This window comes from Solanum stenotomum, chromosome 8 (assembly GCF_019186545.1).
Source record: "Solanum stenotomum isolate F172 chromosome 8, ASM1918654v1, whole genome shotgun sequence".
NCBI classification, from domain to species: domain Eukaryota; kingdom Viridiplantae; phylum Streptophyta; class Magnoliopsida; order Solanales; family Solanaceae; genus Solanum; species Solanum stenotomum.
Window position 1 is genome coordinate 6289832 of NC_064289.1, and position 27959 is coordinate 6317790.

The 27959-nt window shown below is 33.5% G+C and overlaps 3 protein-coding genes, 1 non-coding gene and 1 pseudogene across 4 annotated transcripts; 1 reads left to right on the forward strand and 4 right to left on the reverse strand.

Annotated features, from left to right (window-relative positions):
- Positions 1 to 174: 174 nt before the first annotated feature.
- TRNAS-UGA (transfer RNA serine (anticodon UGA)) lies at positions 175 to 256 on the reverse strand. Its single transcript has one exon. It is a non-coding gene; the product is annotated as a tRNA-Ser (tRNA).
- Positions 257 to 2855: 2599 nt separating this feature from the next.
- LOC125872508 (uncharacterized mitochondrial protein AtMg00810-like) lies at positions 2856 to 3197 on the reverse strand. Its single transcript, XM_049553246.1, has one exon. It carries the CDS (start codon positions 3195 to 3197, stop codon positions 2856 to 2858), a length of 342 nt encoding a protein of 113 aa, XP_049409203.1.
- Positions 3198 to 8353: 5156 nt separating this feature from the next.
- On the forward strand, positions 8354 to 12776 carry LOC125873242 (nuclear transcription factor Y subunit C-1-like). Its single transcript, XM_049554142.1, has 2 exons — positions 8354 to 9128; positions 12555 to 12776. The coding sequence occupies exons 1-2, from the start codon at positions 8434 to 8436 to the stop codon at positions 12556 to 12558; spliced, it is 699 nt and encodes a 232-aa protein (XP_049410099.1). The 5' UTR covers positions 8354 to 8433; the 3' UTR covers positions 12559 to 12776.
- Positions 12777 to 13754: 978 nt separating this feature from the next.
- On the reverse strand, positions 13755 to 16273 carry LOC125874992 (protein transport protein Sec61 subunit gamma-1-like). The gene is made up of 3 exons (XM_049556041.1): positions 16082 to 16273; positions 15855 to 15973; positions 13755 to 14008 (listed from the first exon to the last, which is right to left on the reverse strand). Exons 1-2 carry the CDS (start codon positions 16173 to 16175, stop codon positions 15858 to 15860), a joined length of 210 nt encoding a protein of 69 aa, XP_049411998.1. The 5' UTR covers positions 16176 to 16273; the 3' UTR covers positions 13755 to 14008; positions 15855 to 15857.
- Positions 16274 to 21390: 5117 nt separating this feature from the next.
- On the reverse strand, positions 21391 to 24917 carry LOC125874264 (uncharacterized; annotated as a pseudogene).
- Positions 24918 to 27959: the final 3042 nt, after the last annotated feature.

Sequence of the window (27959 nt, forward strand, 5' to 3'; positions counted from 1 at the left end):
AAGAGTATTCCATTGATTTCAACTCAAAGCAAAAATCACAATGATTGTCGATGGAAATGAAGTATGAAAATTCAGATCACGACAGATATGAATTGACATATAATTCAATGTTAGGAAGACAAATGCAACTTCCTGAATTCTGCCATGAAGCTCAAAATAAGAATTTGCAAAAAACGTCGACAGCAGGGTTCGAACCTGCGCGGGCGAAGCCCAACAGATTTCAAGTCTGTCTCCTTAACCACTCGGACATATCGACTTCACGTTAATGATGCTGCTAATCAGGATTAAACTACGATAATTCAATATTTCACTTTTAATGGCTATGTAATGTTGCTAAGAAAAGAAAACAACAAATAATAAATATAATAAGTAATCTAATTATTAGGACAAGCAATCTAATGTTGCCAATATTTTAAAATTATTTTGATCATTTGGATGCGAAGAGAGTTTCAAATGGTTGTGACATGGGCTGCAGTGACTATGAAATGTATGATATTTCATTTTAATTAAATATTTCAAATTTTAATCTTTGTGAATGAAAAAAGATTTTTTAATAGAAGCGCCAAGCAATCAATCATAGAGATGAGCCATGTTATATACTGAGTATAAATTAATTAAATTTTAATACATATATAAGACATCAAATAAAAAATTGGTGAAAAAAATTAAGCAAAAATATCTAACAAACTGAAATGACATGACTAGTTAGAGTACTTTTTTCATTCAAAAGTCATGAGGCTGTTGTCAGTGATGTGTATTTCATTTCCAAAATTTAAAAGTTTTATCTGCGTGTCACCTTATGAGTGGTCAGTGACACTTCTACGCAGCACGTGGACCCCAGCGTACCTTTTCCCTTCTAAAAGTTTGCTAAGTAGGAGTACTAAAATTGGGCAAATTATCATGTAGGCCCAAAAAAATACTCCATCCGTCAAAATTTATCACATTCTTTTATTTTAGTCAATTTTAAAAAATACTCCGTAATATATTTTTATATTGATATTTTCTTTCTTTGATTTATGTGATATGATTTAATTGAACATGAAGTTTAAAAAATATAAAAAGACTTTACAATATTGCATAACTATCCTTGATATAAATGATTTTTTAAATAGAAGAATACAACTTTATGAACCTTTTGCGAAATAAATGAAACCCAAACCAAGTAAAATGTTAATTATGTCATATGTTTGTCAATTAAAGAAATGTGTCACTCTTTTTGGAACGGACTAAAATAAGATTGTGTCATGTAAATTGTAAATTGGGATGGAGGGAGTTATAATTTAATTTTAAACTTTTTGATAATTTTAGGGATCGTTTGGTAGAATGTATGAGAAGAAATAATATATGTACTGGCTTTGTGTAATAGTAGTTCCTTGTTAGGTACACCTTTTCAACCTGTGTGTAACTAATGCAATATTAGTTATACACTCTATTTTGTATCGAGGAATGTATTATACATGAATATTTATTATTAGTAATGCAAGAAAATTTAATTGATGGATTGACATGGTTAAAAACTCAATTGCCTCTCAAATCCCTTTTTACAGTTTTTTTCACCATATTTGTGGAGGATGTCTTTGTATCTAACTATTTAAAAAAAAAATAAAAATCATGCAATCCATACTATTTTTAATACATCAAATTAAACAACGCATGAGAAATAATATAAACATAATTAATGCAAGCATTAATAATACACTTTATTTAACATTATTCTTATACATCATACCAAATGATCCCTTAATTAAATGATTATAATGTAGATAAATTTATCTTAAATCACAATTTCTAATTCTTTATATTTTTATTTTTTAATCAAACACTTTCACCTAAATTAAAATCAACAAGAAGAAACAATAATCAGGAACTAAGCACTCATTGTTATAGAGCAATCTCCTCTTTTTGTAAATACTCTTGTTGCGAAAATAGTCCATCACAACATCAAAGACGTGCAGTGAATATGCAATTCATTTCTTAATTAGAAATTTCGAATTTAAGTCATGAATATTATAATTTTTTTCTTCACAGGAAGCATTTCTCTTCAAATAAGGCCCTACACATTATAGATTCAAAATAATCAAGCTTCAAAATGAATATCAATCACTCGATAAAAATTCAAGAAAAGAAAATAGACTATCACTACTAGGCCCAAGGCATATCAAATGCTCCAATGCTTCTCGAAATATCTCATATTGTAACGACTCACTTATGAATTTCCTCACGTTAGACTTTGAAGTGCCACTATATATATTTTTCATCTGTTCTAATTGGTTTGATCTATTTTAAGTTGATTTGTAATTCAAGAAAATAAAGGATAAAATTTTATGATTTTTGAAGGTTTACAGAGTTGTTTGTAGAAAAACAGAAGATTAATCTTTCATAGATTTGAGAAGAAAAAGTTATCTTCAATAAAGTTGCATCACAACTATTTATACATGTACTTCTCATTCTATTCTTAGATCTAGAATGTAACTAACAACTTTATAACAAATTAACTAACTCCTAATTTTAAACTTGAAGAGTAGTTATAGACTTTTATTTCTGTCAACACTCCCCCTCAAGCTTGGAGGAGCAAATATGTTTAGAACTCCTAGCTTGGACAATAAGAGCTCATGTTGTACTCTATTTAGTCCTTTGGTTAGAACATCAGCTGGCTGACTTTGAGTTGGAATATAATTGATGTTGATTAACCCTTGTTGCAACTTCTCTCTAATGAAATGACAATCGATTTCAATATGTTTGGTACGTTCATGATAGACTGGATTGGCTGCTAACTGAATTGCAGATTTGTTATCAATGTATATGTTTATTGGAAGAGTTATTTCAGCATCCAAACTCCTTAGCAGCCCTACTAACTATACTAACTCAGCTACAGTAGATGCCAAACTTCTGTACTCAGCTTCAGCTGAACTCCTTGATGTTGTTGTTTGCTTCTTAGCCTTCCAAGACACCATAGACTCTCCTAGCTTGATCACAAATCCAGTCACAGACCTCCTTGTAGTAGGACATGCTGCCCAATCTGCATCACAGTAGGCTGTGATTTCAGTGCCTGAACTGCTGGATAACAACACACCCTGGCCTGTTTGTTTCTTGATGTACTTGACTACTCGTAGTGCAATATCCATGTGGGATTTTTTAGGTTGTTGTAAGAACTGACTTAATGTTTGCACACTAAATGAAATATCAGGTCTAGTCATGTTCAAATATAGAAGCTTTCCAATCAACTTTTAATAGGCACTTGGATCTATAAACTTGTCTCTTTGATTTTCCTTTGTTTGATCATCATATTGTTTTGATGTTTGCTTGACATTCACATCCATAGGAGTGCCTGATGGCTTAGCACCAGATAATCCAACTTCAGCAATCAGTTGGAGTGCATATTTCCTTTGATGCATAACCATTCTAGCCTCACACCTTACAAACTCTATTCCAAGAAAAAATCTTAATTGTCCCAAATCCTTCATCTTGAACACTTGTTGTAAGGCTTCTTTTGTTTCCTTAATCAGCTCAAGACTACTTCATGTAACCAAGATATCATCAACATATACTAAAATTATTGTAGTTCCTTCAGAGGTTTTTCTTGTAAACAGAGAATGATCATGCTGACTTTGATTGAAACTGAGTTTTTGTAATGCCTCTTTAAGCTTTTGATTCCATTGTCTAGGTGCTTGTTTAAGACCATATAGAGACTTTACCAGTCTACATACTTTTTTCTCCCCCTGACTGGTAAATCCTTGTGGCAAGGTCATGTATATTTCATCATGTAGATCACCATTTAGAAAGGCATTGTACACATCCATTTGATGAATGTGTCATTTCCTTGCCACAACTAAAGCTAGGATAGTTCTTACAGTCACCATCTTTACCACAGGTGAAAAAGTTTCTTTGTAATCTATCCCCTCTTTCTGACTGTATCCTTTTTGCCACTAACCTTGCCTTATACCTCTCTACTTCACCAGTAGACTTGTATTTTATTTTGTAGATCCACCTACAACCAATTACAGTCTTTTCTTTAGGCAATTCAGACAATTCCCAAGTATTGTTACTTTGCAAAGCATGTATTTCAGCCTTCATTGCTTTTATCCACTTTGGATCTTTACTAGTTTCTGCATATGTTGTTGGTTCTTGCAGCATAAATGTTGAAGCTATAAAGGTTTGATAAGGCTTAAACAAATGAGTGTAAGCCACACAATCAGAAATGGGAAACTGTACTTTCTTGTTAATGTTTAATGATACAAAATCCTCATCCATATAGGTGGATGAACTCCTCTTGTAGACCTTCTTGTAACCACTGGCTCTACATTTTCTTGACTCTCATTATCCTCAGGATCAGATCCTTCTATAATCTAATCTAGCACTGGATCATGCTTAGATTCTTCTGGCATATCTCTTTCTTCTTCATACACTTACCTTATGTTGACATCTCTTGTGACACTGTCACTCCAGTCTAAGTTCAACATTTTCAGACTCATATCATTTACAAAAGGACCAGCATCATCTGTTGACAATCTGGATATAAATGGAAACACAGACTCTTGAAACCTTACATCTCTACTTACAAAGAAACTCTTGGAAACCAAATCAAACAATATATACCCTTTTTGAGTCTCTGAATAACCCATAAGAACTGAGGCTTTGGACCTAGATGCTAATTTGCCACTTTCTGATAAGACCTTAGCATAGCACAAACATGCTAGTACCCTTAGATGTGTAAGCATTGGCTTATTTCCATAGAGCTTCTCATATGGAGATTGTCCTCCTAGTACCTTACTAGGCATCCTATTTGTCAAATATGTTGCTGCAAGCACACACTGCCCCCAATATATTAAAGGAATGTTGCCTTGAAACCTTACTGCCCTAGTAACCTCTAACACATGTCTATGTTTCCTTTCTGCCGCTCCATTATATTGTGAAGTGTAAGGACAAAACCTTTGATGTATTATTCCTCTATCTTTAAACATCTTTGTACACACAAAATTTACAAACTCTGACCCATTACTAGATCTTACCTTCTTTACTACTTTACCAAATTGAGTTCTAACAAACTGCAGAAAATATGACAAAGTAACACATATATCTGACTTATTTTTCAACAGAAACAACCAAGTCATTCTTGAGTAATCATCAATCACTGTAAGAAAGAATCTATTACCATCAAAAGTAGATTGTTTGTATGGACCCCATATGTCCAAATGAATCAAGTCAAAACAGTCAGTACTCTTAATACTACTACTTAGAAATACAGCTCTTGTTTGTTTTGCACAGTGACACACATTACATTTATTCAAAGCTTTGTTCACAACCTCTGGACTAACAGAAAATAACCTGCTCAATGCATGAGATGACATGTGTCCTAATCTTTTGTGTCATACATTCACTTCTTCTTCTGATAACTGCTTTGCTTCTTTTCCTTTTCCTTTTCCTTCTGCCAAACAGGACTGAAATTGCACCTGACACTGTGTAAGATTCTTCAACAGCAAATACAACCCAGCCTCTTCCTTACCAATCTCCCTCACTTTGCCAGTGTAGAGTTCCTGAAACACACAGAAATGTGGAAAGAAAGTGACTGAGCATCCTAACTCCTTTGTCATCTGACTAACTGACAACAAATTGTATTTGAACTCTGGAATGTGAAATACATTTGTGATTACACTTCTCGGGGAAATTGAGTAGGATCCAGTGTGAGTTACATAGGCTACTTCACCATTAGGCAAGTTTACAAGTTTTGGATCCTTGACATTCACTATAGACTCCTTATTTAACATACCAATATTAGAGCTCATATGGTTGGTGGCACCTGTGTTTATTATCCATATCTCACTATGTTCAAAAACTAATAGAGCTTTACCTACTGAATTAGCCTGAACTCCATGAGCTGCACTCTCTGATATGTTTCCACAATCTTGATTTTGGTTAAGCATCTTCAGAATTTGACTGTATTGGTCTTTGGTGAAAGTACAGCCTTGCAGATGATTCTCAATTTCACCCATTATACTAGTGTTTGCTTGTGATCTTTGACCCTTCTCATGAGTGGCATTCCCATAGTTGAATAAAGGATCATTTGACATCCCATCATATGCATCTTTTCTTGTAGTATTAAATTCATTTCCAGTCATGTAAGCATTATGACCTGCTCCATTATTCACTTTTCTCTTCAACTTAAAATCAGGAGGGTATCCTATCAACTTGTAGCATTGTTCTTTAGAATGCCTTTTGTATCTTCAGAATTCACATATCAACCCCAAGTTCTTCTTAAACCTGTTATATCCTTGGTTGTTAGACTGACCTCTAGTTCTTGAATACATTGCTAAGGGATCAACCCTAGTAGAACAGATGGAGTTCAGTCCTATATTAACACCACTGGAAGTCAATTTCTGACACTCATCATTCACCACCATATCATAGGCCTGATTGACTCCAGGAACTGGATTCATCAACAAAATTTGACTTCTTGCCTGTCCAAATGACTCATTCAATCCCATCAGGAATTGATAGAGCTTTTGTCTATTTAAATGTTCAATAAAACCTCTCGACCTCTCACAGTCACATCCAGGAGATGGCATCAAAGTTTCATATTCATCCCACAATCCTTTAAGCTTTGTAAAATAGACAGACACAAAATCTGTACCTTGCTGAAGTGTAGCAATTTCTTTATGCAAACTGAAAGTTCTTGACCCATCCAGCCGATCGAATCTTTCTTTCAAGTCACTCCAAACCTCTTGGGCAGATGTTGCAAATGCCACTCCTGTTAGTAGACTTTTGGACACAAAATTTAGAATCCAAGAGAGAACTATCGCATTTACTCTTTACCACTGACCTCCTAACTCTGCACTCACATCATTCTTCCTACAGGTTCCATCCCAAGCAATGCCAAACGAATAGATCGACTCTACACATCATAGTTTTCGATCCCAAGGAGTTGAAAAGAGATGAGATTAACCCCACTAACATCAGCAGGACTTAAGTACAGAGGATGATTATCATCCACTACTTGATTTGCAGGAATCATTGATGTGGTATTTCCATGACCAGGAACTCCACCATTACTGATCTCAGTATCTTGGCCACCATTGTTTGCCATTGATCTTGCCATTTTTCTTGATTTGTATCGCGGAAGCTTGATGATTCGTTTAGACTCTGATCTTCAGAAATCTGATCTTATGCACCTGATCTACTCAGACTTTGATCAAGGCTCTGATACCATGAAGGTTTACAGAGTTGTTTGTAGAAAAACAAAAGATTAATCTTTCATAGATTTGAGAAGAAAAAGTTATCTTCAATAAAGTTGTATCACAACTATTTATACATGTACTTCTCATTCTATTCTTAGATCTAGAATGTAACTAACTAACAACTTTATAACAAATTAACTAACTCCTAATTTTAAACTTGAAGAGTAGTTACAGACTTTTATTTCTGTCAACAATTTTAACTTAAAAGTATATAAAATATATTAAAAAATATTTTTTAATTATGTGATTTAAATATATTATATGAAAAATTAAAATTTAAAAGTTGCTAATAAGAAAAAAATCTTCTTTCAAAAATGGATAAATCAAATAAATTAAAATGAAGAGAGTAATAAAATACTCCTTCCATCTCATTTTATATGTCACCTTTTTACTTTACACTTGCATTAAGAAATGATGTAACTTTACATTCTACTCTTATTTAATTTTTTTTTGGAACTCAAGTTTTCAATCAATGAATATCAATTAATTTATTTTGATTAATTAATTTAACCAATGAACATGAATCATTTACTAAGCTTTTCTAACTTGATCAATATATATTTTCAAGGCTAATAACTCACAAGGGTAAAAAAGGAATAATATGGTAATTTATGCATTGATTTTATGAAATAATATATATTACATAATAACTATTTATAGAAAAGAATGACATAAAATGAGGCGGAGGGAGTAATACTGATTTAGGAATACTTCCATAATAGTACCACTAAAAATATCCTTTGCACTAAAGAGAAAAATGCTTATTTTAGAACCTTTCAAAAAGAAATTGTTAATGAGAATTCAATTTTCCACCACCTCGTAATCTGCTCCCATATTTCTCCTTTCCCATTCCCATTTTGAAAAAAAAAAAGAAAGAAGAACACTTCAGAAAACAAAAAAGTGGTCATACATAAAACATGATTAGAAAATGCAGTTGGTAGTAAAAATAAAATATATTAAAGTAATGTTTGGATTCTAGTTTGATATAAAACAAATACGGTTTTAGAATTAAATATTATAAGTCCATTTTTTATAATAGAAAATAAAAGCTGTTTAAAAAAATAACAAAAATAGAAGCTGTTTAAAAAAAAAAAAGAAAAAAAATGAAACTGTATAAATTAGTACAAAGCTAGAGCAGAGCACCATTACACCTTCACATTTTCTCTACACAGATAGTAGCTTCCATTTTCCGCAAACCGCCATGGACAACAACCCTCACCAATCTCCGACTGAGGCCGCGGCGGCGGCAGCAGCAGCGGCAGCGGCGGCTCAGTCAGCCACATATCCACCGCAGACTCCATACCACCATCTCCTTCAACAACAACAGCAGCAGCTTCAGATGTTTTGGACTTACCAGCGTCAAGAAATCGAGCAAGTCAATGATTTCAAAAACCACCAACTTCCCCTTGCTCGTATCAAAAAGATCATGAAAGCTGATGAAGATGTTCGTATGATCTCTGCTGAAGCTCCGGTTCTGTTCGCGAAAGCCTGTGAACTTTTCATTCTGGAGCTCACCATCCGTTCTTGGCTTCACGCTGAGGAAAACAAGCGCAGGACTCTACAGAAGAATGACATCGCTGCGGCGATTACTCGTACTGATATTTTTGATTTTCTGGTTGACATCGTTCCTAGGGATGAGATTAAGGATGAGGGTGTTGTGCTTGGACCCGGAATTGTGGGTTCTACTGCTAGTGGTGTGCCGTACTATTACCCTCCGATGGGCCAGCCGGCTCCGGGTGGGGTGATGCTTGGTAGGCCTGCTGTTCCTGGGGTTGATCCGTCAATGTATGTGCACCCTCCGCCGTCACAGGCGTGGCAATCTGTGTGGCAGACTGGAGACGATAATTCCTATGCTAGTGGAGGTAGCAGTGGACAGGGTAACCTTGATGGCCAAATGTAAGTTTGTCGTTTCTGTCTATGTTGTCTTGTTACCTTCCGATCTGGATAAGCTAGGGTTTGAAAATTAAGATTGGGAAATGAAAAATGTTTTATTCTTATCCTGAAAGTGGTGAATTTCTTCCTTTTCTTGCTTAATTTCGAGGATTGAATTCAGGTATAATAGTTTTTCTTGTTACAACTTGAAGTACTAAATATTGGTATGAAATTGGCCCAAATTGAACGAAATGGATATTGGTTAAGCTAGATGTTTGAGAAATACGACTGGGAAGTAAAGATGCTTTATTCTTTGTTCTTCTTTGTTCCTTTTGGTGATAATTTTCTTCCTTTTGATCTTCCTTTTGAGGATTTAAGGTCAAGAGTTTTTGCATTTTTGTGAAAGCTGGAGTCATGGAGTATTGGAATGAAATTGGCGCTTAAATGGAGCAGAATGTATATAGAGCTGACTCCAACTAGTTGTTTTGTTTAAAATGCTGAGCCCAATTAGTTTGGGATTGACTGGAGTAGTTGTTGTCTTCGTTTATTTTCAAAAAGAATAAATTTAGGCAATCAGTACCAAATTCAAGCAACTGCATGATTGATGTCATGCAATCTCTAGTTGATTGTGCTTGTGATGTGGTGCTAGATACATCAACAACATACCCTATGTAATCCCACTAGTGGGTTCTGGGGATGGTGGTGTGTACGCAACCTTAGCCCTACCTTGAGAAGGTTGAGAGGTTGTTTCCTATGATATGGTGGTAGATGTTTAAATTGAATGGTTACTTGCTTCCTTAGCATGTGTTTTTTTCTTATAGCTTCCTTAATCCTGTCTTGTTTCTTTTGCATATTGGGGGAAGTGATTTTCCATATTAATTGCATATAACTTACTAAAAAAAGACATTAATTGTAGTACTCTTACTTATATCAACAGATACTCTCTCACACATATCCTTTGATACTATTGGTCTTGGCTATGTAAAATGGTCATGATTGATTGTCATGATGTAGGCATGTGGTTTGCGGTAAATGTTAAGGGATATGTAGGTTAATTGTATTCTGCAACCAAATTGCATATGTCACAGACAGTTCTGGTTATTTTTTCTAAAGCCTCCTTAGATAATGCACATCTTGAAGCAATGCAGCTTCCCCTTCTCTGTAGTGCTTCATGAGTTGGACAAGCTCTTCTGACTACTAGCCAGGTGAAGCATTTCACCTCAGTTGGTGATTTGGTGCCACACTCTTCGGTACAGACTTGCAGCATCCTGTTGACCTCCCAATTACTTCAGTCAGCATCATATTGTACACCCTATTTACTGACAACAAACCATCCTGATGGTGTTTCCATACCATGTTATCAGGTTCCATACTAGTTCCCTAAAAACCACCAATTATTCTCAGCAGTTCTGCTACCTTTGCTATTCCCAATCATTTCACAACTTTCTGAAAGCTAAATTCCAGTCCTGAGGGAACCAGAGCTCCTCTACTTTGACTTCAGGATTGGTGCATTATGAGAATAGTCCAGGAAACAAAGCCAGCAATGCCCCCTGTTCACTCCCAGTTCGCCTTCCAAAATCCAGTTCTGATTTATGATTAAATCATTTATCCCTTGTTTACACAAAGAAAAGAGATTTTGTGTGCTCTAGTAAGTAATTAGGAAGTAAAGATGTGTGCCAAACACTTAACAGTGACTGAGTAGGGAAAAAAGTAATGACATGTAAGGTGTTAAGATTTGTAAGTAACTATCTAGTTTTTGTTATTGAGATATTTATTCTCTTTTAAAAAGATTCACCAGTGTATAAGCAAAAAAGATCACCATGGAGACTTGGGTATCTAGAGCTGGCGTTTCTTGTATATCCTCTTGTTTCAAGACAGTTGGGCCAGTGACTTGTAAGTTTTTACTTGCGACTCAATCAGTTTTCATTCCATGGATTTGACAGGTTCAGACACTTCCATTGGTTGGTAGAAAGTGTAGATTTCCTAAAATCTATTGTTGATTAAAATTAGATTTGATGAACTGGGGATCCAAGTTGTGTTTGTTTTTAGGCTTCTTTTCAGTTTACGACTGCAAGTATAGATTCTCATCCATCTTTTTTGACAGAAGAACCAAGTATTACCATGTTACCTTTCTAAATAAAAAGAATTAAATATTACTTCAGTGTAATTTTTCACTTGTAACTGATCTGTGTAGGAGTAATAAAAGAATAATGGAACATCTCGTATTGGAGCAAATAATCAGCCAGTAGTTTATCACGTTCTTGGGAATGCTTGTTTATAAATCATAGCACTAGTATGATTTCTTTTCTAGCCTTTTCCTCTCTTGGCCCATCCTTCTTTTGGGGTTTTAGTGATTTTAATGAAGAGGAGGGTGGAAACAGAAAGGAAAGTAAGAGTAAATGGGACTGGGGATAAAAAACTGTAATACCATGTGCAAGAAAAATAGGATAGTTTTCAAGGGAGCTGCTAACGGTTGCAAGTTTTGGCACGAGGAAGAGCACTCAATGGGCTAAGGAAACTCCATTTCATTTACCAACAAAAGGGATACTTCGTTGGAGGCCTTCATTATTTGCACATATTTTCTCTTTTTCATGTGTACTTCTTTTCTATTCCCGGAGCATTAGCACTATTCCTGTATTTTCTTAGTCTTTTTATTACTACATGTTGTTTCTGTTTGTTGTTACCACTTCTTTTTTCGCCTATCCTTGAGCCGAGGGTCTTCGGAAACAGGACCTTCACAAGGTAGGGGCAAGGTCTGTGTACATACTACACACTACCCTCCCATAACTTCACTTGTGGGATTGCACTTGGATTATTGTTGTTGTTTTGTTGTTATTTTCTCTTGATTCCTATCAGCCCAATCACACTAGTCTTCAATTAAAATACCTCCTCCTTCTTGATATATGATAGTTTTTATTCTTCTGTCTTTGGTAATCCCTGGTTGAATACAATTGTTTTTTACGAGGCATGTTATTTTCCATGTATTTATCCACACCTAGCCTCCAGTTTGATTAATGTATTTTTTGAAGTTTTTTTTGTGTAACTCTAATACATGAACCAGATATCATTGATGATGATGACTTCTCCTCTTTCCTTGCATGTCTTAAGGTATTTTTTTTCATATAAAAGGAAAAGTCATTTGTTTCATATCACAGTGGTATCTTGGTTTGAGAGTTGATATGTTGCCTACACTTTAGGCGTACCTGCAATGACATCAAGGTTGATGTGGTCACAGAATTGGCTTTTGGTTCTCACAATTTTATCTGTTTGTTGATTGTACTTTCTCAATTTATCTTATTTAATTGGCATTGGCAACAAATATAACGCTTTTTGTGTCTTCATGATTTATGGTTTTTTCGTATGATTATTCTTCAGGATCTAAAAATCCTATCCATTTTGTCCAACCGTTAAACCTTGGTACTAAATTTTCTCCCTTTTCCTTTGCTGCAGTTAAAAGATCTCGCTGCTGCCGGTTTGGAGGCTTAACAGCACATGTGAAACTAATGGTTATGATAGTGAAATGTAATTTCTTCTCTCAAATGTGAATCCACCTTTTATGGCTTCTGTCCATGGATACTGTTTAACTGTAACCGACTTGAATCTTTGTCTGTATAAAACTTGACTTTTGTGTATTCCTGGATTTTACTCTTTAAAATCCTTTTGGGGTTGCTAGCTGCCAGTGCTATATGCTGATATGGCTGTGTTCACATGTAGCTGTATTGGTTCCTCATTACTTTCTCTCTTTTGTTTTAAGTTCTTGGATAGTGTTTATAGTTTTCTTATTTTCGTGCAATCTTCGTGAAGATAACAAAAGCTGGTAATATGCCTGCAGATGTCGAATTTTTTGTTCTTTCTAATCAGTTGGTTTATATGACTTATTTGCCACAATGATGGGCACTCAAAATAACTGCACCAGACAAGTGCACTGATATTTTGGAAGAACACGGAATATAGAGGTATATGCATACCAATTTATATAGCTACTACAGTGATGGAACAAAATTGAGAATCCTTTAACACCTTTTATCTGTCAACTTTACTACTTAGCTGATGTTCTAAAGTCCAAAAATTGTTGCTTAAAGGAAACTATCTACAATAAAATTGAGGTGTAAAACACACTTCTTTTCTTTCATTGGGTAAATCGTTGAATTTGGATGCTCCAATATGATTATCTCAAGGAGTTCGTTATGAACTCCACATCCATGAAGGAATTTGGTTTCTGTTACAAAGTTGACCATGTCCCTAAAGGAAAGAGATAATCCGCAAAACCCATTTAACTAGAATCTTTATTTCAATCTTTTTCATCACCATTTTCCACTTGAAATTCAAGAGTTGTTATTGACAAAGTATTTTGCCACCTCGTTCCACACCTCACCATCTTTTTTTGAAAGTCTAATTAAGACCAAGACGGATAAGTTTGAAGAATTGAAATATATCATGCTTCAAATAAAGCGTTTCATTGACTATTAAACATAATTTTTCTTAGTTGTGCCACTCCACAAGAGCAGGATTTAGGAGACGGGAGGATCAATTTCTGATATACTAAAGGATATGCCCCTTCCTCAGCATCCATTTCAAACTCATTTAATAATTCCTTCCACCATCAGTGAAATCTCTATCAAGGAACGTTCAAAACTGTACCCACCAAGGTGAAAAAAGTATAATTAAAAAAAGGATGTCTTGACATCAACAGCAAAGTTTACAAAATCTGAAAACGGATTGGGTGAGGGGGGAATGCGAGCTGAGGGGGACAACTCAGATGACAAAGTCCACATTAACTAGGCGGTTCAGAAATAAGACTACATGGTATACCAACTGCTACGGATTACAATATGAAACTAAGAATTTGCACCACTTTTTATCTCTTGCTCTACATCTCCAGTTGTACTTCTACTTCATGATGCCTGCAGTTACACATATAGAGAGTTCAGTGTCTCATTGCGGAGGATCATTACATAAATCAACAAATATTAGTTGGTAGTCCCAGGTATTACCAGCAAGTGAATTGATAAAGCACTCTAGAAGAAACCAAGTATTGGAAATTCAACAAATTTCATACACCATTCGCGGTCAAAAAGAAAAGGATGAAGGATCAATATCGAAGATAACTTAGCGGAGGTTAAAGATGAATATCACCAAAGCATACATATGGTTCAATCGACTAATAGCTTGTTTGGCCAAAAGCTTCCAGGGAAGCCAAGAGTGCTTTTTTCTTTCTTTCAAAAAGTACTTATTCTAAAAGGTTGAGGTGTTTGGTCAACTGTTTTGAAAAAAGAATGTAAGTGTAAGTGCTTTGGAGTAGCTGAAGTAGCTTTGCAAAAGCTACTAAAATAGCTTTTCCCTAATATGAACATAAGAGTTTTTCAAATTGATAAGCAAAACACAGTGCTTCTCTCCGAAAGTACTTTCTCTAAAAGCATTTCTCAAAATAGGCAAAATTTGAAAGCTCGGCTAAACATGCTATAAATCTTAACCCCAAATTAGTGGGATCGGCTTTATAAATACATTTAGACGTAATCAATTTGAAAAGCATGACAACAGAGAAACTACAAAGACACCATGCCATAATCATTAGTATATTCACTTTTGCTGGTATTACTACTCAAGTTTTCCTTTCATTTCGTTTTGTTTATGTGATTATATCTCTTCTTTTCTTGATAGCACTAATATGAATAGCAATTCCTCATGATATCTGGGCAGATATCATGAAGAAGAGAAAGAGGGTAAGAGTGTGTTTACTCTTTCATTTCTTTCAGGAGCTGGAGTGTGGTGGAATTGGCACCCATGAGAATTAAGTGAAAACAAGAATGCCACAAAACAGAAGATTAAAAAAGAGAGAATGTCTAGTCACATAATGGTGTTATTACCAACCTGAACCCACCAGACATAACTACATATTGAATCTTAAGCTTTTTTAATAGGTAAAAGACAAATTATTATTCAACAATCAACTTCGAGATAATCATGTTTCTTCTCTCCTCATGATTTTATATGAGCTAAAATGATGTCTGTTCTAGCTAATGAAAATTAAGGAAAGAACATAGCAATATGAAATGATATACTACTGTTTTTACATGAATCCCACATAGTAATTTCAGTATTTTGTTGGATGAACCCTTAATATGAAGAGGCCACTGACTATATGTTGCTTATGATAAACTAGCTTGACCATTTTGCCTTTTCTGAAGTAACTTATTGGAGCACCAAATTGAAAAAAAACTATTAACATTGAGGAACCAATGTTCCAATCTCTATAGCAGAATCCTTGTAACGTAACATTATCAACTTAGATCTATCACACAGAACCCAAGCTCCAATTATATGTAGAAACTCCAACATTTCCCGTGTACAGCTAAGGGTAACACATGGATCACCGCTTTTCTAAAGGCAAAAAGTGCTCAATTTTAATCCCTTGACTCAACTAGTGCAACGACTTGAATATTAGTACATGCAAGCCTACTGTACGACATATCCTACCATAATTAAACCTGAGAGCAATTTGTAAATATGTTTCAATTTACCTGCACGTATATCGTATACCTAATAAGAGCCTTCTACATGCTAACAGTGTAAGATTATCCAGGCTATAATACAACATAGAACCAGCAACTAACTAAGCAAGTCTCGAGATCCCACAAAAAACGATATCTAACAACCAATCATCATATATAAACAACTAGAAATCAACGAACTTTCATCATGATTTAAAATACCGAGTCCCACTAGCAAGAGGTTAAGCAGAAAAATTACCACTTATGAAGCACCAACGATGATGTTGTTGATTGGAATGAATATCAACTTGACGAAAAATCCAACAAATCCCATCACAACAAAACCGATCGCCGTACGGGTTGCAACCTTGGTAAATTCTGTACCACAAACAATCAAATTTAAATGATACATAAACCATAGATCTCCATATAGATAAATACGAAAACTACATCCACAAAAACAACAAGAGTATATAGATGATGTACCTTTGCGATCAGGCTTGTGGCACCTTTTGACGAGCCTAACGCTGTCTTTGGCGAAATCTCTAAGAGGATCGAAAACAGTATCGAGAGCGTCCATTTTGGATCTGAAAACAAAATTAGGGTTTTTTCCTCTGGATCTCGATCTGAATTGGGGTGAAATTGAAATGAGCTCTTTGGATCGGTACAAATGAAATATCGCTGAGGGAAGTTGTTTCTTAACACGTAGAAAAGGGTAGCGATTGGTCCGTCAAAGCCGAGTGACGCTAGATGAAATGCCTAAACTACCCCTCACACTTGTCATGACCCTTTGACTTTACGATCTTTTATTTTTTCTTCGGAAAAGGGGCTAAAATACCCTCAAATTATTGGTAATGGTACAAAATTACCCTCCTTCCACCTATTGGGTCTCAAATACCCTTCATATCTACCTTTGGGCTCCATATTACCCTTATTTTTAACATTTCTCAATTTAAATGCAATTACTAAATTCATTAATGGCATGTCAATCATCTATTGGTCATTCTATAATTAACCTAAACTAATTTAAGAATCCACTAATTCCCAAATCAAATCGACCCGCCCCAATCTATTTGACTCATCATCCCCAAATTAACTGCTAACTTACGCCTTTTCCATATCTTTCTCCAAGTGCGGCTGACTGTGTTATCACTGCCTTTTTCTTCGGCGAAAATTCAACTATTGGTTCCATTCTTTATTTCTTTTGCTTTATCATTTCATCTCTTTCTATTTTCTATTCTCCAAAACCCTAGTTTCGTCTTCTTCTTTTTTCTTGTTTGTAATTTCATACTTTGAATATTGTAATTCTCTGTGCTTTTTGCTCACTGAGGAAAAAAAATTTCAGTTGGTTTTTTTGATTTCTTATTGCTTTTAATTATAGCTCAGAATTTTCAGATTGTGTACTTGACCAACTTTTAAGTATGAAATAGGAATGCATAAAGTCCACAAAGATGAGATTTTTATCATGGAATTTTGTGACTTTTCGGTTGTGAATCAAAGTTCTCGAGTTTACCATATCTGTCGATTATTCAAACAACTTATTTATATTTTATTCCAAAAACGACATATCTAAAATTCAATTTCTTATGAGAAAATTATGTTTCTTCCATCAATTTCTTGCAAATTTACGGATACTAATATAGTCAATAAGTCAAATTTTTTTTACTCAAAATGCATCGTACATTTATTCAGCATGTCTTCAATATCAGTTGAAGAATTCTTGAGTCACTTGCTGAAAAATAAAAATGTGTCTTGGTATGGAGAGAACTGATGCTTGATGTTTTGATGAAGTCTTAGAGAAATGTGATGTTGATGATCTCCAAATGGGTCTGAAATTCTTCATTTGAGTTGGTCTTCGGGGCGGGTTTATATTTGATTTGGGCAGGTTGATTGACTTGAATGGGTGGAGTATTTTTAAATTAGTTTAGGTTAATTATAGGGTGACCAATAGATGATTGACACGTCATTAATGAATTTAGTAATTAAATTTAAATTGAGGACTGTTAAAATAAGGGCAATATGGAGCCCAAAGGTAGATGTGAGGGGTATTTGAGGGCTAATAGGTGGAAGGAGGGTAATTTTAGACCATTTCTAATAGTTTGAGGGTACTTTAGGTCCTTTTCCATTTTTTCTTAATAGAGAAAGAGAAAGGAAAGTTCAATATACAATCATTTTTTAAAAAAAATATATTTTTGAATCTCCATATTGAAGTTTCGACTAAATTCGATAAATGCATAGTAGGTTCATTTGTAGGTGACACTTCCAACAAGATTTTGTCCATATCTAGAACTCATGGCGCTCCTAACAAGATTTTCTCTATATCCAGAGTTCGGACAAAAAAATCCTTAGTTCAGGGTAAAACAATCCCACCAATGTACCACAATCTATGTTGGTAAAATGAGGTTCAAAAAGTGTCGAAGAGTTTATTTCCAAAACACTCTCAGCTTAAACAAATAAATGATTATTTATCGACAGAAGAAATGATCTTTTAAATATTTTTTATAGTAAAAAAATGAAAGATAAAGTAAAAAATAATTTTGTAAAAAATTGCAAAATCAAATCGGTTATTTTTAACTGTGAATGAATGCAAGAAATATCTGAACCACCATTTTCAATGTTTAGACTTACCACTAAAACGCCATTCGAACCTTATCCATCACTCTACAATTAGTATAAGTTAAATGCCATGATTCCTAATTAATTATCTGTTCTTTTAATGATACTGAGAAATTCATCCAAAACTTATCTTTTAGGCCAACTATAGACAAAGCTAGAGAATGATGGATTTGCTACTCTGCCCTTCTCCACGTAAATAGCAGAATTAACTCATGAATTTGTGATTTAACTATCAAATCATATTGATGGAATCAAGATTTTTACTGATGGAGTTCAACATTTATTATATATACTAGATAGGTGATGCCCATGCCAGCACGGGCCCAACGATAATAGCTGATGTAATGATTATAGATACATGAAATGAATGTAAAGGAGCAAAGATGGAGGAAAATGAAGCTATATTGAAAGAATTTTAGTATACAACTAATGAAAAATACACGCACGTAAAAGTGAGATTAGGCTATTTGAGAGAAAAGAGCTCTGTGTTAAGTGTTAACTCCCATCTTCCTTTGTGTCTTTCTTCCTGTGTATTTATTTCTCTGCTTAGATGATAAGCCTTCGTGTCCAAAATATTGAATGAAAAGAGAAGAGATCACCAGCAGCATTTTCCTGTAGATTTAACTAAGTGTCATTCAAAAATAACAAAGAAAAAGCAAATATCATAGAGAGAACAATAATGCAGTGGAAGGGCAGCTTGTACAGGGAAGGGTTGGACCATAAGAGTCTATTGTATGCAACTTTATCCTGTTTCTACGGCTCAAACTTTTGACCTTCTAATCACATAGCAATAACTTTACATGTTATGCCAAGGCTTCCGTAATGTAGTAGAAAATATAATCTACATATGGCATTGGAAAGTTCTTGCACATGGCCTTTAGAAGCCAGGAATTTAAATCAAATTTCATGGTAGCAAGTCTTTGTTTTCTACCTTATGTTCAGAAAGTTAACCAAATAAAGCAACTAAGTAAGTTAATTGTGATGAAAATACCTGTTTGAACTCTACAACCAGCCAAATAACCTGCTATAATTTTCTTGACCTTTAAAACACACAGGAAAATAAAAATTCATAAGATAATCTCATAATACTGTTAACTAAGCACACAAATCAAAGATCAAGAGGCTATGTAAATCTATTAAAATAAAAAGTAGCTTCAGTTTTCCACAATCCCAAATTGATAATTCTTCCATCCATAGCCAAATTAGCAGGAATATGATGCTGCCAAAACAAACCCAAATAGATCACTGCTACTACTACCACTACAACATATATAGAAGAAAGAAAAAGCAAGCAAGAACTTGTAGATTCTTAAAATGTAACTATAACTACAACCAAATAAGACGATAATCGAAGTATAGGAAACATCAAATAGTAACAGAAAATCAAGTAATAAGAAATTACAAAGTAGTATTATGATTACAGGTTTGGAAGAATTAGGTGAAACAACATTCAACTACCTAACTAACCTTTTATCCTAATTCGAGTCCTCCATAACCTGTTATCTAAGTCCATATGCTTAGTTAGCTGAAAGTATGTCATGTCCTATTTAACCTGTCAAAAGCCAAAAAGAATACCCGCACTAGGCAAGCCTAGTGCGACGAGCTCGACCCAGAAGGAAAACTTCTTGCTTTCACTAGCAAGGGATTTCGAACTTGAGAACTCCAACATGGAAGTTCCAAGCCCAAACCCTTGGTCCACCCCGGTGGGTTCCATAACCAAATACTCTTTTTGCTTGATTATTCGAAAATGATTAACCAAATACTCTTTTTGCTTGCTACGTATTGTCGGTCCATATTTATATGGTTGGGTTAACTATTATGGGCACAATTACCATAAGCAACCAGAACAATCAAATATTATTTGATCATTCAATATGGTATTCAAGATAGAGTACTAATTATTTACCATATAAATCACAGTTACATGATCTTTTCCCTATCTTTTGTTGCATTTGGGCATTTTAAGAAACATAGTACTTGAATCTATTTATAGAAAAATTATTATGCCTCCTTTCAATTTATTCATCTCATTTTCCTTTTTAGTCCGTTTCAAGATAATGCATCTTTTCCTTTTTGACAACTTTTTAATTCTTACTTTTCACATGCATGTTTAAGAATACAAGATTAAAGGCATTTTGTTAAATTCTACATATCTTTAATTCAAAAGTTTTTTTTTTACTTCCTTAAACTCCGTATCAAAACAAAACCAGACAAACAAATTGAAACAGAGTGAGTATTATATATATATAAAAGATGTAGGACTCCACTCCCAGCCCCCATGACTGTGCATCTCGAGCATGGACAATATAAATGGGGACCTAACATTGATAAATAATGATTGGAATATGCCCGACTTTGATACCATGTTACATCATCTTAGGCCTAACTCAACCACAAAACTTAACTAATGAGGGAAGGATTGTCGAAAAAGAGACCTCATTTATGATTATGAAAGAATGTTGCACAAATGTTTGATTTCATAAATTATTTTCGCAGTTTTTTTCCTTTCTACTGTCGTTAATACCGAGTTTGACTTCAATTCAACATTAGAAATTTAGTACGCGTTTGGACATGCAACTTGGGATGTCTTTGACATGCGATTTGAGATCATGATTTCAAATCCTAAATTTTCCAAAAAGTAGGATTTGTGATTGACTATGATGTTATGATGGGATATGTTTGGATGGTTTGGCACTTCTTAGACAATGTCAAACACTATAAGAGAGTTGATGTTCAATTGGAAGGGCATGAGAAGGAGAAGACGAAGGGATTGGAATATGATTCCACTAGCGCTAATGTGGGTCGTTTGGAGAGATCGAGAGAAAGAAGAGAGCTTTTGAAGGTGTAGTAGGGTTTGTTCTCTTACTTTCTTTTGGTGCACTCAAAAAGTTTCTTGTTGTATATATGATTGGATGGGAGAATCATATTGTTTTGTAAATTCTCTACTTTTAGGTAGATCTCTTGTATACGGCCATTGTGGCCATGCTTATGAATGAAACTATATGTATATACAAAAGAAAGAGAGTGTGCTGTGTGTGTATGCCGCATCTGCGCACATGAATTTATATATATAGCAAGACTAATATCTCTTTTGTGCTTCGAAGATGATCTTTTAAACTTTTTGTTGTACTAGGAGTCACCTCTCATTCTCTTGATCAAGCCTCAGTCTAACAATGTTTTGGCACCAATAACTACTATAGCCAAGAAATTTAATCCATAATAAATTTTCATAACATGCCTCTTAATACACTGTATACACATTATAAAACAGGAAAAGATATAATCGCATGCATCTATTCGTGGGCAATATGATCTCAAATAGTACCTTCTCCTTATGATTATCTGTATGAGCGTGTGAACCAATAGTAATTACATTATCAGGAAGCTTCTCAAGCCGACTTTTAAATGTTGAATATAATTCTGAGTTTCCTGCCATTACTTTGTCAGCATCTTTCACGAACAAAATGAATGGCGACTTTCGGCTCTCATTGAAAACAACCTGAAAAAGTAGAATGAAATGTAAAGAGAAAAGTTTAACCCAAACAAGGAAGGAACAGAAATTCCACATAGCACTGTTCATATTCATAGATAGAATTCACACCTCAAACAATGTGTTCGCAAGTAATTTGTCCGGAGCATCCACAGCCGGGGCGTCTAAGCACAGGTCACTGACTGAGAGGAAGAAATAATAACAGGAATTGAAAGTAAAACTAAGACTGCGTACTTAAGAATGTATTTAACTTAATAAAGGAAAATAGTTAAATGACATTCCAAAAGTACCTTTGCAGTAGTATCCATGAGAATCTTTACAGAGACCACCTAAGCCAACGCCATATGGGAAGGATACATAAGCATATTTTCCCAATTGAGAAGGCCACTAGTATTCCACCCAAGGGCATTTCCATTGAACCGCACGGGTTCTCTGCTTCCTTTCCTCTCAATCAAAGCCACCGAGTTTTGGTACTGATCATTTCCACAAACAATGATTAATCATACTGTATATACAATGTCAAACAATCAAACAAATGCCAACTAATGTGGTCCTTCCATGTGCTACATGTTCATATTCAAATTGCTATGGTAACCTCTAAGGAAGAGCGCCAAAAGGTAGTTTGCTCATAATGCCTGAAGAGGTTCCAGGGAATATTTCAATGCCCAAAGAGAAATTTTGAGGATCCTACAGATATATCGGACCAAGAAAAGATCTGTGCTGATTAATTGGAAACAATACATTGTCCAAAAGAATCTTCAAACTAAAATATTCACTAGTAGATGGTGATGTCTATGAATTATGGCAGAGAGACTTTAGGGTCTATTTGGAAAGCCACATAATAGTTAGAAATGGTGTTATCACCAGGTAGTAATTATACACCCTACTAATTACAACATGTTTGTTTGTCAATGTAATTACAAGTATACTATTTGGTTGCACAGATTAAATTTTTAAAATAAAAAATAATATTAAACAAACATGTCTTTATAAATGATATTAAATTAGGTGTTTAAGGTATAATATTTCTAGAAAATATATTAATTAATAAACATATATCTATAACTAATATTGTAAAAAATAATTGACATATATTTCCATAATCAATAATTGTTTAATTTAATTAATTATAAAAGCTAAAAGTACACATTTTATAAGAACATCATGGACTCCATATATAGTTGACAAAAAATTAATATTATAAATATAATGCAATAAAATTATTCAAATGTTCAACAAAAGGAAAATCTATTAATTCTAACTAAAAGATGAATGGCATGCAATATGAGATAACAAGTCAATACTACTAGAGCAAATAAATTGGAATCGAAAATGTAACATACAAAAATTATGAGATAATAACGCAATTATGCAATATAAAATTCTACTTTAATTAAAAACTTAGAATAATAATGTAATTATGTTAAATGAGGAAAATGAAAAGAAAAAAATACAACAATTACATTAAATCCCAAGAAGTAAATGTTTGGAAATGAAAGATAAATAATATAAAATGAAAATATATATTTTTAAAAATTTAAAAACAATCTAAAAAAATTAAAAATAGAAATAAAAAAGAAATTAAAATTAAATAAAAAAGTTAAAAAGTGACCTTGAAATTACGTAATTATCCCTTCCAATTACACTCAATTTCCTACTATCAAACAAACACATCAAACTGTGTAATTACACCCAATTTGACTTCCTCCTATTAAACAAACATGTCAAACAATGTAATTACACCAAACTCGATTCTCGGGTGGTTTTCCAAATCGTTAAAGCAACATTAAATAGTGAGGAAAGTCAAGTTAATCCAAATTAGAGCACTACCTCTTCACGATTTATCACACAAATCATTGCATGTTCGGGAAGGTCTTTGCCCGCACCAGCCATGAAATGTTGCCCAGAAATCTCCACTGTTGGATTCTGCAATGTATTCACATTCTATTAGATATCAAACAAAAGTTCTGCAGTGTATTCACATTATATCAAAAAAATTCTACAGCAAAAATAGATAAAGACCAGTGTTGCAGTGGATGACATTGTTTCTGTTTTAACCAGAGATCTCGAGTTTGTGTTTGAGTCTTGAGTATGAAAAAATCTTTGATATACTTTCCGCTTAATAGGGCCCTAAACAGTGCGAATCTGAATTAATAAGGATCTAATCCAAAAACGGACACCCGGACAGAAACAAAAAGAAATAGTTTTAAAAAATAAATACAACTAATAGAAAACCTGCGGAAACTCAGATAAAAGTTGGCACCAAGGCTTCTTCGTTTCAGCACCTGGATGACACGTGCATTCAATATCATCAAAGATAGAGAAACAGTGAACTCCTCAAGAAAATGAAAAAAGATAAATAAACTACACGTATTCTCTACATTTTTTTCTTATTTCACTCTAATTTATCACTTATTTCCTAATTTTTTCCTATTATATTAAAAATAGACTTAAAAACATATTGAAAATAGATTTTAAGAACTTTTGAAGTGTTTGAATAAATTCAAAAAATAGTTATAAGCACTTCATTTTAAACTAAAATGATAAAAACAAGTCAAAAATCCTTATAAATTTTACTTATGATGTTTTGGCTTATAAGTTAGAGCATGTTTGAATTTGGATCATTTTAAGTACTTTTAAGTTAAAATATTGTTTAAAAATATTTGAAAAAATTTAAAATCATAAACACTTAATTTTATGTTTTAAGTCACAAAAATCAATCAAAAGGCACTAAAATACAATCAAAATCCAAAGAGACACTTATATACGGGAACGGGATACGTTAAAATGGATTGAGCTAGTAATGAAAAAAAACGCTTGCCTTCTGTGACAGCTTTTCTAACAGCTACGTCGTCAACTTTTTCATCAGCCGAGCAGTTGCCACAGAGTTTCGATTGATCAGTCGAGCATAACTCATTCGGTTGCTCAAAGATCGGCACCGATTTTCCAGATGAACCCACATTGTTATCATTTACCTAAAAAAATTATTTGATATCAATCCACAAGAAAAAAAAAAAAACAAAAATCAACTGACTCAGCAAACACTAAGAAAAAATAAAATAAAAAACTAATCTGTGTGAACCTTTAGACATCGCGAAAGAGGTTTATCATCGGACGATGATGATGACTTCTTTTTCCTTTTTTTTCTGGTGGGCGGTCTAAACCCAGTACATTTTTTTGGCGATACCATTTTTTTCTCTTAGAGAGGAAAAGAGTGAGAGAAGAATAGCTTGGGTGTTTGGTTTTGCTAAGTTTTGGTTAGCAGTATTTATTGGTTTTTTGAAAGGGGTAGTAGACAGGTAGGGGCTGATAGTTGTGAGGGAAATAAAGTTGGAAAAAAAAAACAAATTAGGACTTTCTAGAAAAATTAATCCATTTTATGGAGTTTTATTTTTTAAGAAAAAATTATTTAAAGTATTTAGGTAAATTAAAAAAAAATTATTTATAAGTACTTGATTTTAAATTAAAATGATAAAAAATAAGTCAAAAAGTAAATCATTTCAAACAAGCTTTTAATCTGGTTATTGTAAAAAAACGTTCATTTTAAAGAGTAGCACATTTGAAATTTTAAAAGTCAAACAAAGTTTTTTTGAGTAGAATTTCCTTATATGTTTCTTAAAGATTTAAGTTATTAATTATTGTAATTTATAGTACTTTTGCGTAATTTTTAAATATATAAATTGTATTTTCAAAATTTTGAAACTTTTATGTGTGGATTGACGATCAAAGTATAATTGAATAAATGTGTCAGCAATTGTTAATACATTTTTCCTAATATTGTACCGGAAAAACTGGTTTAAAACAACACAACCTAATCCAAATAGTTGTATAAGTAGTCCATAGAACAGAAAAAAATGCTAAGAATACACGGTACACGTGGAATATCATCCAATTACTAGTTGTCTCATGTGTAACTGCTTCCATCTACTTTTTTTGAAAGAAAAAAGAAATAAAACACTAATTGAGTTGAGTTTCTTTGTGTGGTTACTCCATTCAGATAAACTAATGAAGGTCTATTATTCATATTTCGAAAATGGAGTAGAATCATTTCTTCATAGATAGAAAAGAATCCCTTGAGATTAAAGAAGTTGTTTAGAAATAATATAATTAATTAGTCAATTAAGTTCCTGAAGCTTAGTTCAAGCAAATTAAAAGATTTCTGAATTAATAGATTTTGCTAGTGCCCCTAGTAAATAAAGTATAAATTACTATATTTAGGCGTTTGATACCTTAATATTTTATCTAAATATTGCTTTATCCTAAATTTATCGACTCTAGATAATTAAAATGCAATTTCCCTGCATAACAAGAATTTGATTTACAACTATTAGTTTCTTCATCCTTAATTGAAACTATCCAGTATAGCAAATGACTCTCTATTTTTTAAAATTCAAATCAGACTCAAATATTCACTAAATAAATATGTGTAAGCCTTTGGACTCCTAAGAAGGAGGTTTATCATCGAACGATGATGATGACCTCTTCTTTTCTGTGGGCAGTCAAGAGCCAGAACGTTTTTTTCGCAATACCATTTTCTTGTCCAAAGGAAAAAAGTGATAGAGAGGAATAGTTTGGGTTTTTGGTTCTTTGTTTTGTTTAGTTTCTTTCCTGTGGGTGACCGCCCAGAACATTTTTTTGGCTATACTATTTTCTTGTCCATTAGAGGAAAAAAGTGATAGAGAAGAATAGTTTGAGCTTGGTTCTTTGTTTTGTTTAGTTTCTTTTTTGTGGACGGTCAAGAGCAAGAACGTTTTTTTGGCGATACCATTTTCTTGTCCTTTAGAGGAAAAAAAGTGATAGAGACGAATAGTTTGGGTCTTTGGTTCTTTGTTTTGTTTAATTATTTTTCTGTGGACGGTCAAGAGCCAAAACATTTTTTTGGTGATACCATTTTCTTGTCCTTGAGAGGAAAAAAGTGATAGAGAGAAATGTCATCCAAAGTACTAGTTGTCTCATGTGTAACTGCTTCCACTATACAAGTGGAATATCATCCAAATACTAGTTGTCTCATGTGTAACTGCTTCCACTTATTGTTTACCAAAAAGAAAAAAATTGAGTTGCTTTGTTAGGTTACTCCATTCCAAATATGAATTAACTAAGTAATGTGAACTTATTTATGGTGAAGAGAAAAATAATCAAGGTTTATTATTCACATTTCAAAAATAGAGAAGATTACTTTCTTAATAGATAGAAAAAAACCATTTGAGATTAAAGAAATTGTTGAGACATAATATAATTAATTGGGACAAGGCGCAAGTATTCCTCTAGATTATGATCGAATTTTCAGAGACACACCTTAACTAACTAAGGTTCTATTATCCTCAAACTCATTCTTTTTGTAATTTTATACACCTTTTAGCTTAAGTGGCACACTTCGTGATTCCACGTAATTGAGGCGTGTGGGAGGTGTTTGGATGTCACGTAAGTCAAAAAGGTTAAGAAAATTAAAAAAAAAATGAGTTAGGGTAATAGAACCTTAGTTTAGTTTAGGTGTGTCTCTGAAATTTTGATCATGATCTAAAGGTACTTGTGCATTATCCCTAATTAATTAGTCAATTAAGTTTCTGCAGCTTAGTTAAAGTGGCAAATTAAAGGTTGAGGGACTTCTGACTTAGGTCATATATTTGAGTCTCATGCCATGCAAATTGAGCCTTGTATTGGTATTTAAATGAAGAAGGATATAGAGGTGAATCCACTATTCTCAATTTTCGAAGGTTGCGGTCGGTTCAATTCAATCATTTTCACTTACACTCTGTTTGGATCATTGTTATCCATTGTTTCATAATGTATTGTATTGTACTCTATTGTACTCTATTGTATGGTAGCTACAATGTTTGGCTAGACTGTATTGTTTGTTATTGTTTAATGACATTTTAATTGTTTGGTTTGATTGTATCGTATTGTATTGTAATTTAGAAATTTACTAAAATATCCTTAATTATTCTAGGGTAGGAGGTTTGACTAGAATTAAATAATATAAGGTAAAGGGTAAAATAGTATTTTGAAATATTATGTAAAGATATAATTGAAAAAAGAAATTAAGTAACAATGGGAACACACCGAATTGATTGTTCCATAAAATAGGGATTTTCATTGTTACGTAGCAACGAAATTTAACAATACAATACAATATATTTTAAGTAACAATCAAAACAAACATTGTAGGTATATTAGCGATACAATACAATACAATGGGTAACAATGATCCAAACAGAGTGTTAGTGTGAACACTTGTGAAAGACTAAATAACCATTGAAT

What these genes read in the sequence shown, in the direction of transcription:
- LOC125872508 (XM_049553246.1), bottom strand. Translation starts at nt 3,197, where the DNA reads ATGACTAGACCTGATATTTCATTTAGTGTGCAAACATTAAGTCAGTTC.
- LOC125873242 (XM_049554142.1), top strand. Translation starts at nt 8,434, where the DNA reads ATGGACAACAACCCTCACCAATCTCCGACTGAGGCCGCGGCGGCGGCA.
- LOC125874992 (XM_049556041.1), bottom strand. Translation starts at nt 16,175, where the DNA reads ATGGACGCTCTCGATACTGTTTTCGATCCTCTTAGAGATTTCGCCAAA. An exon ending in CCACAAGCCTGATCGCAAAG is followed by an intron (nt 15,974 to 16,081) that starts GTACATCATCTA and finishes TTTGTGGTACAG; the next exon opens with AATTTACCAAGGTTGCAACC.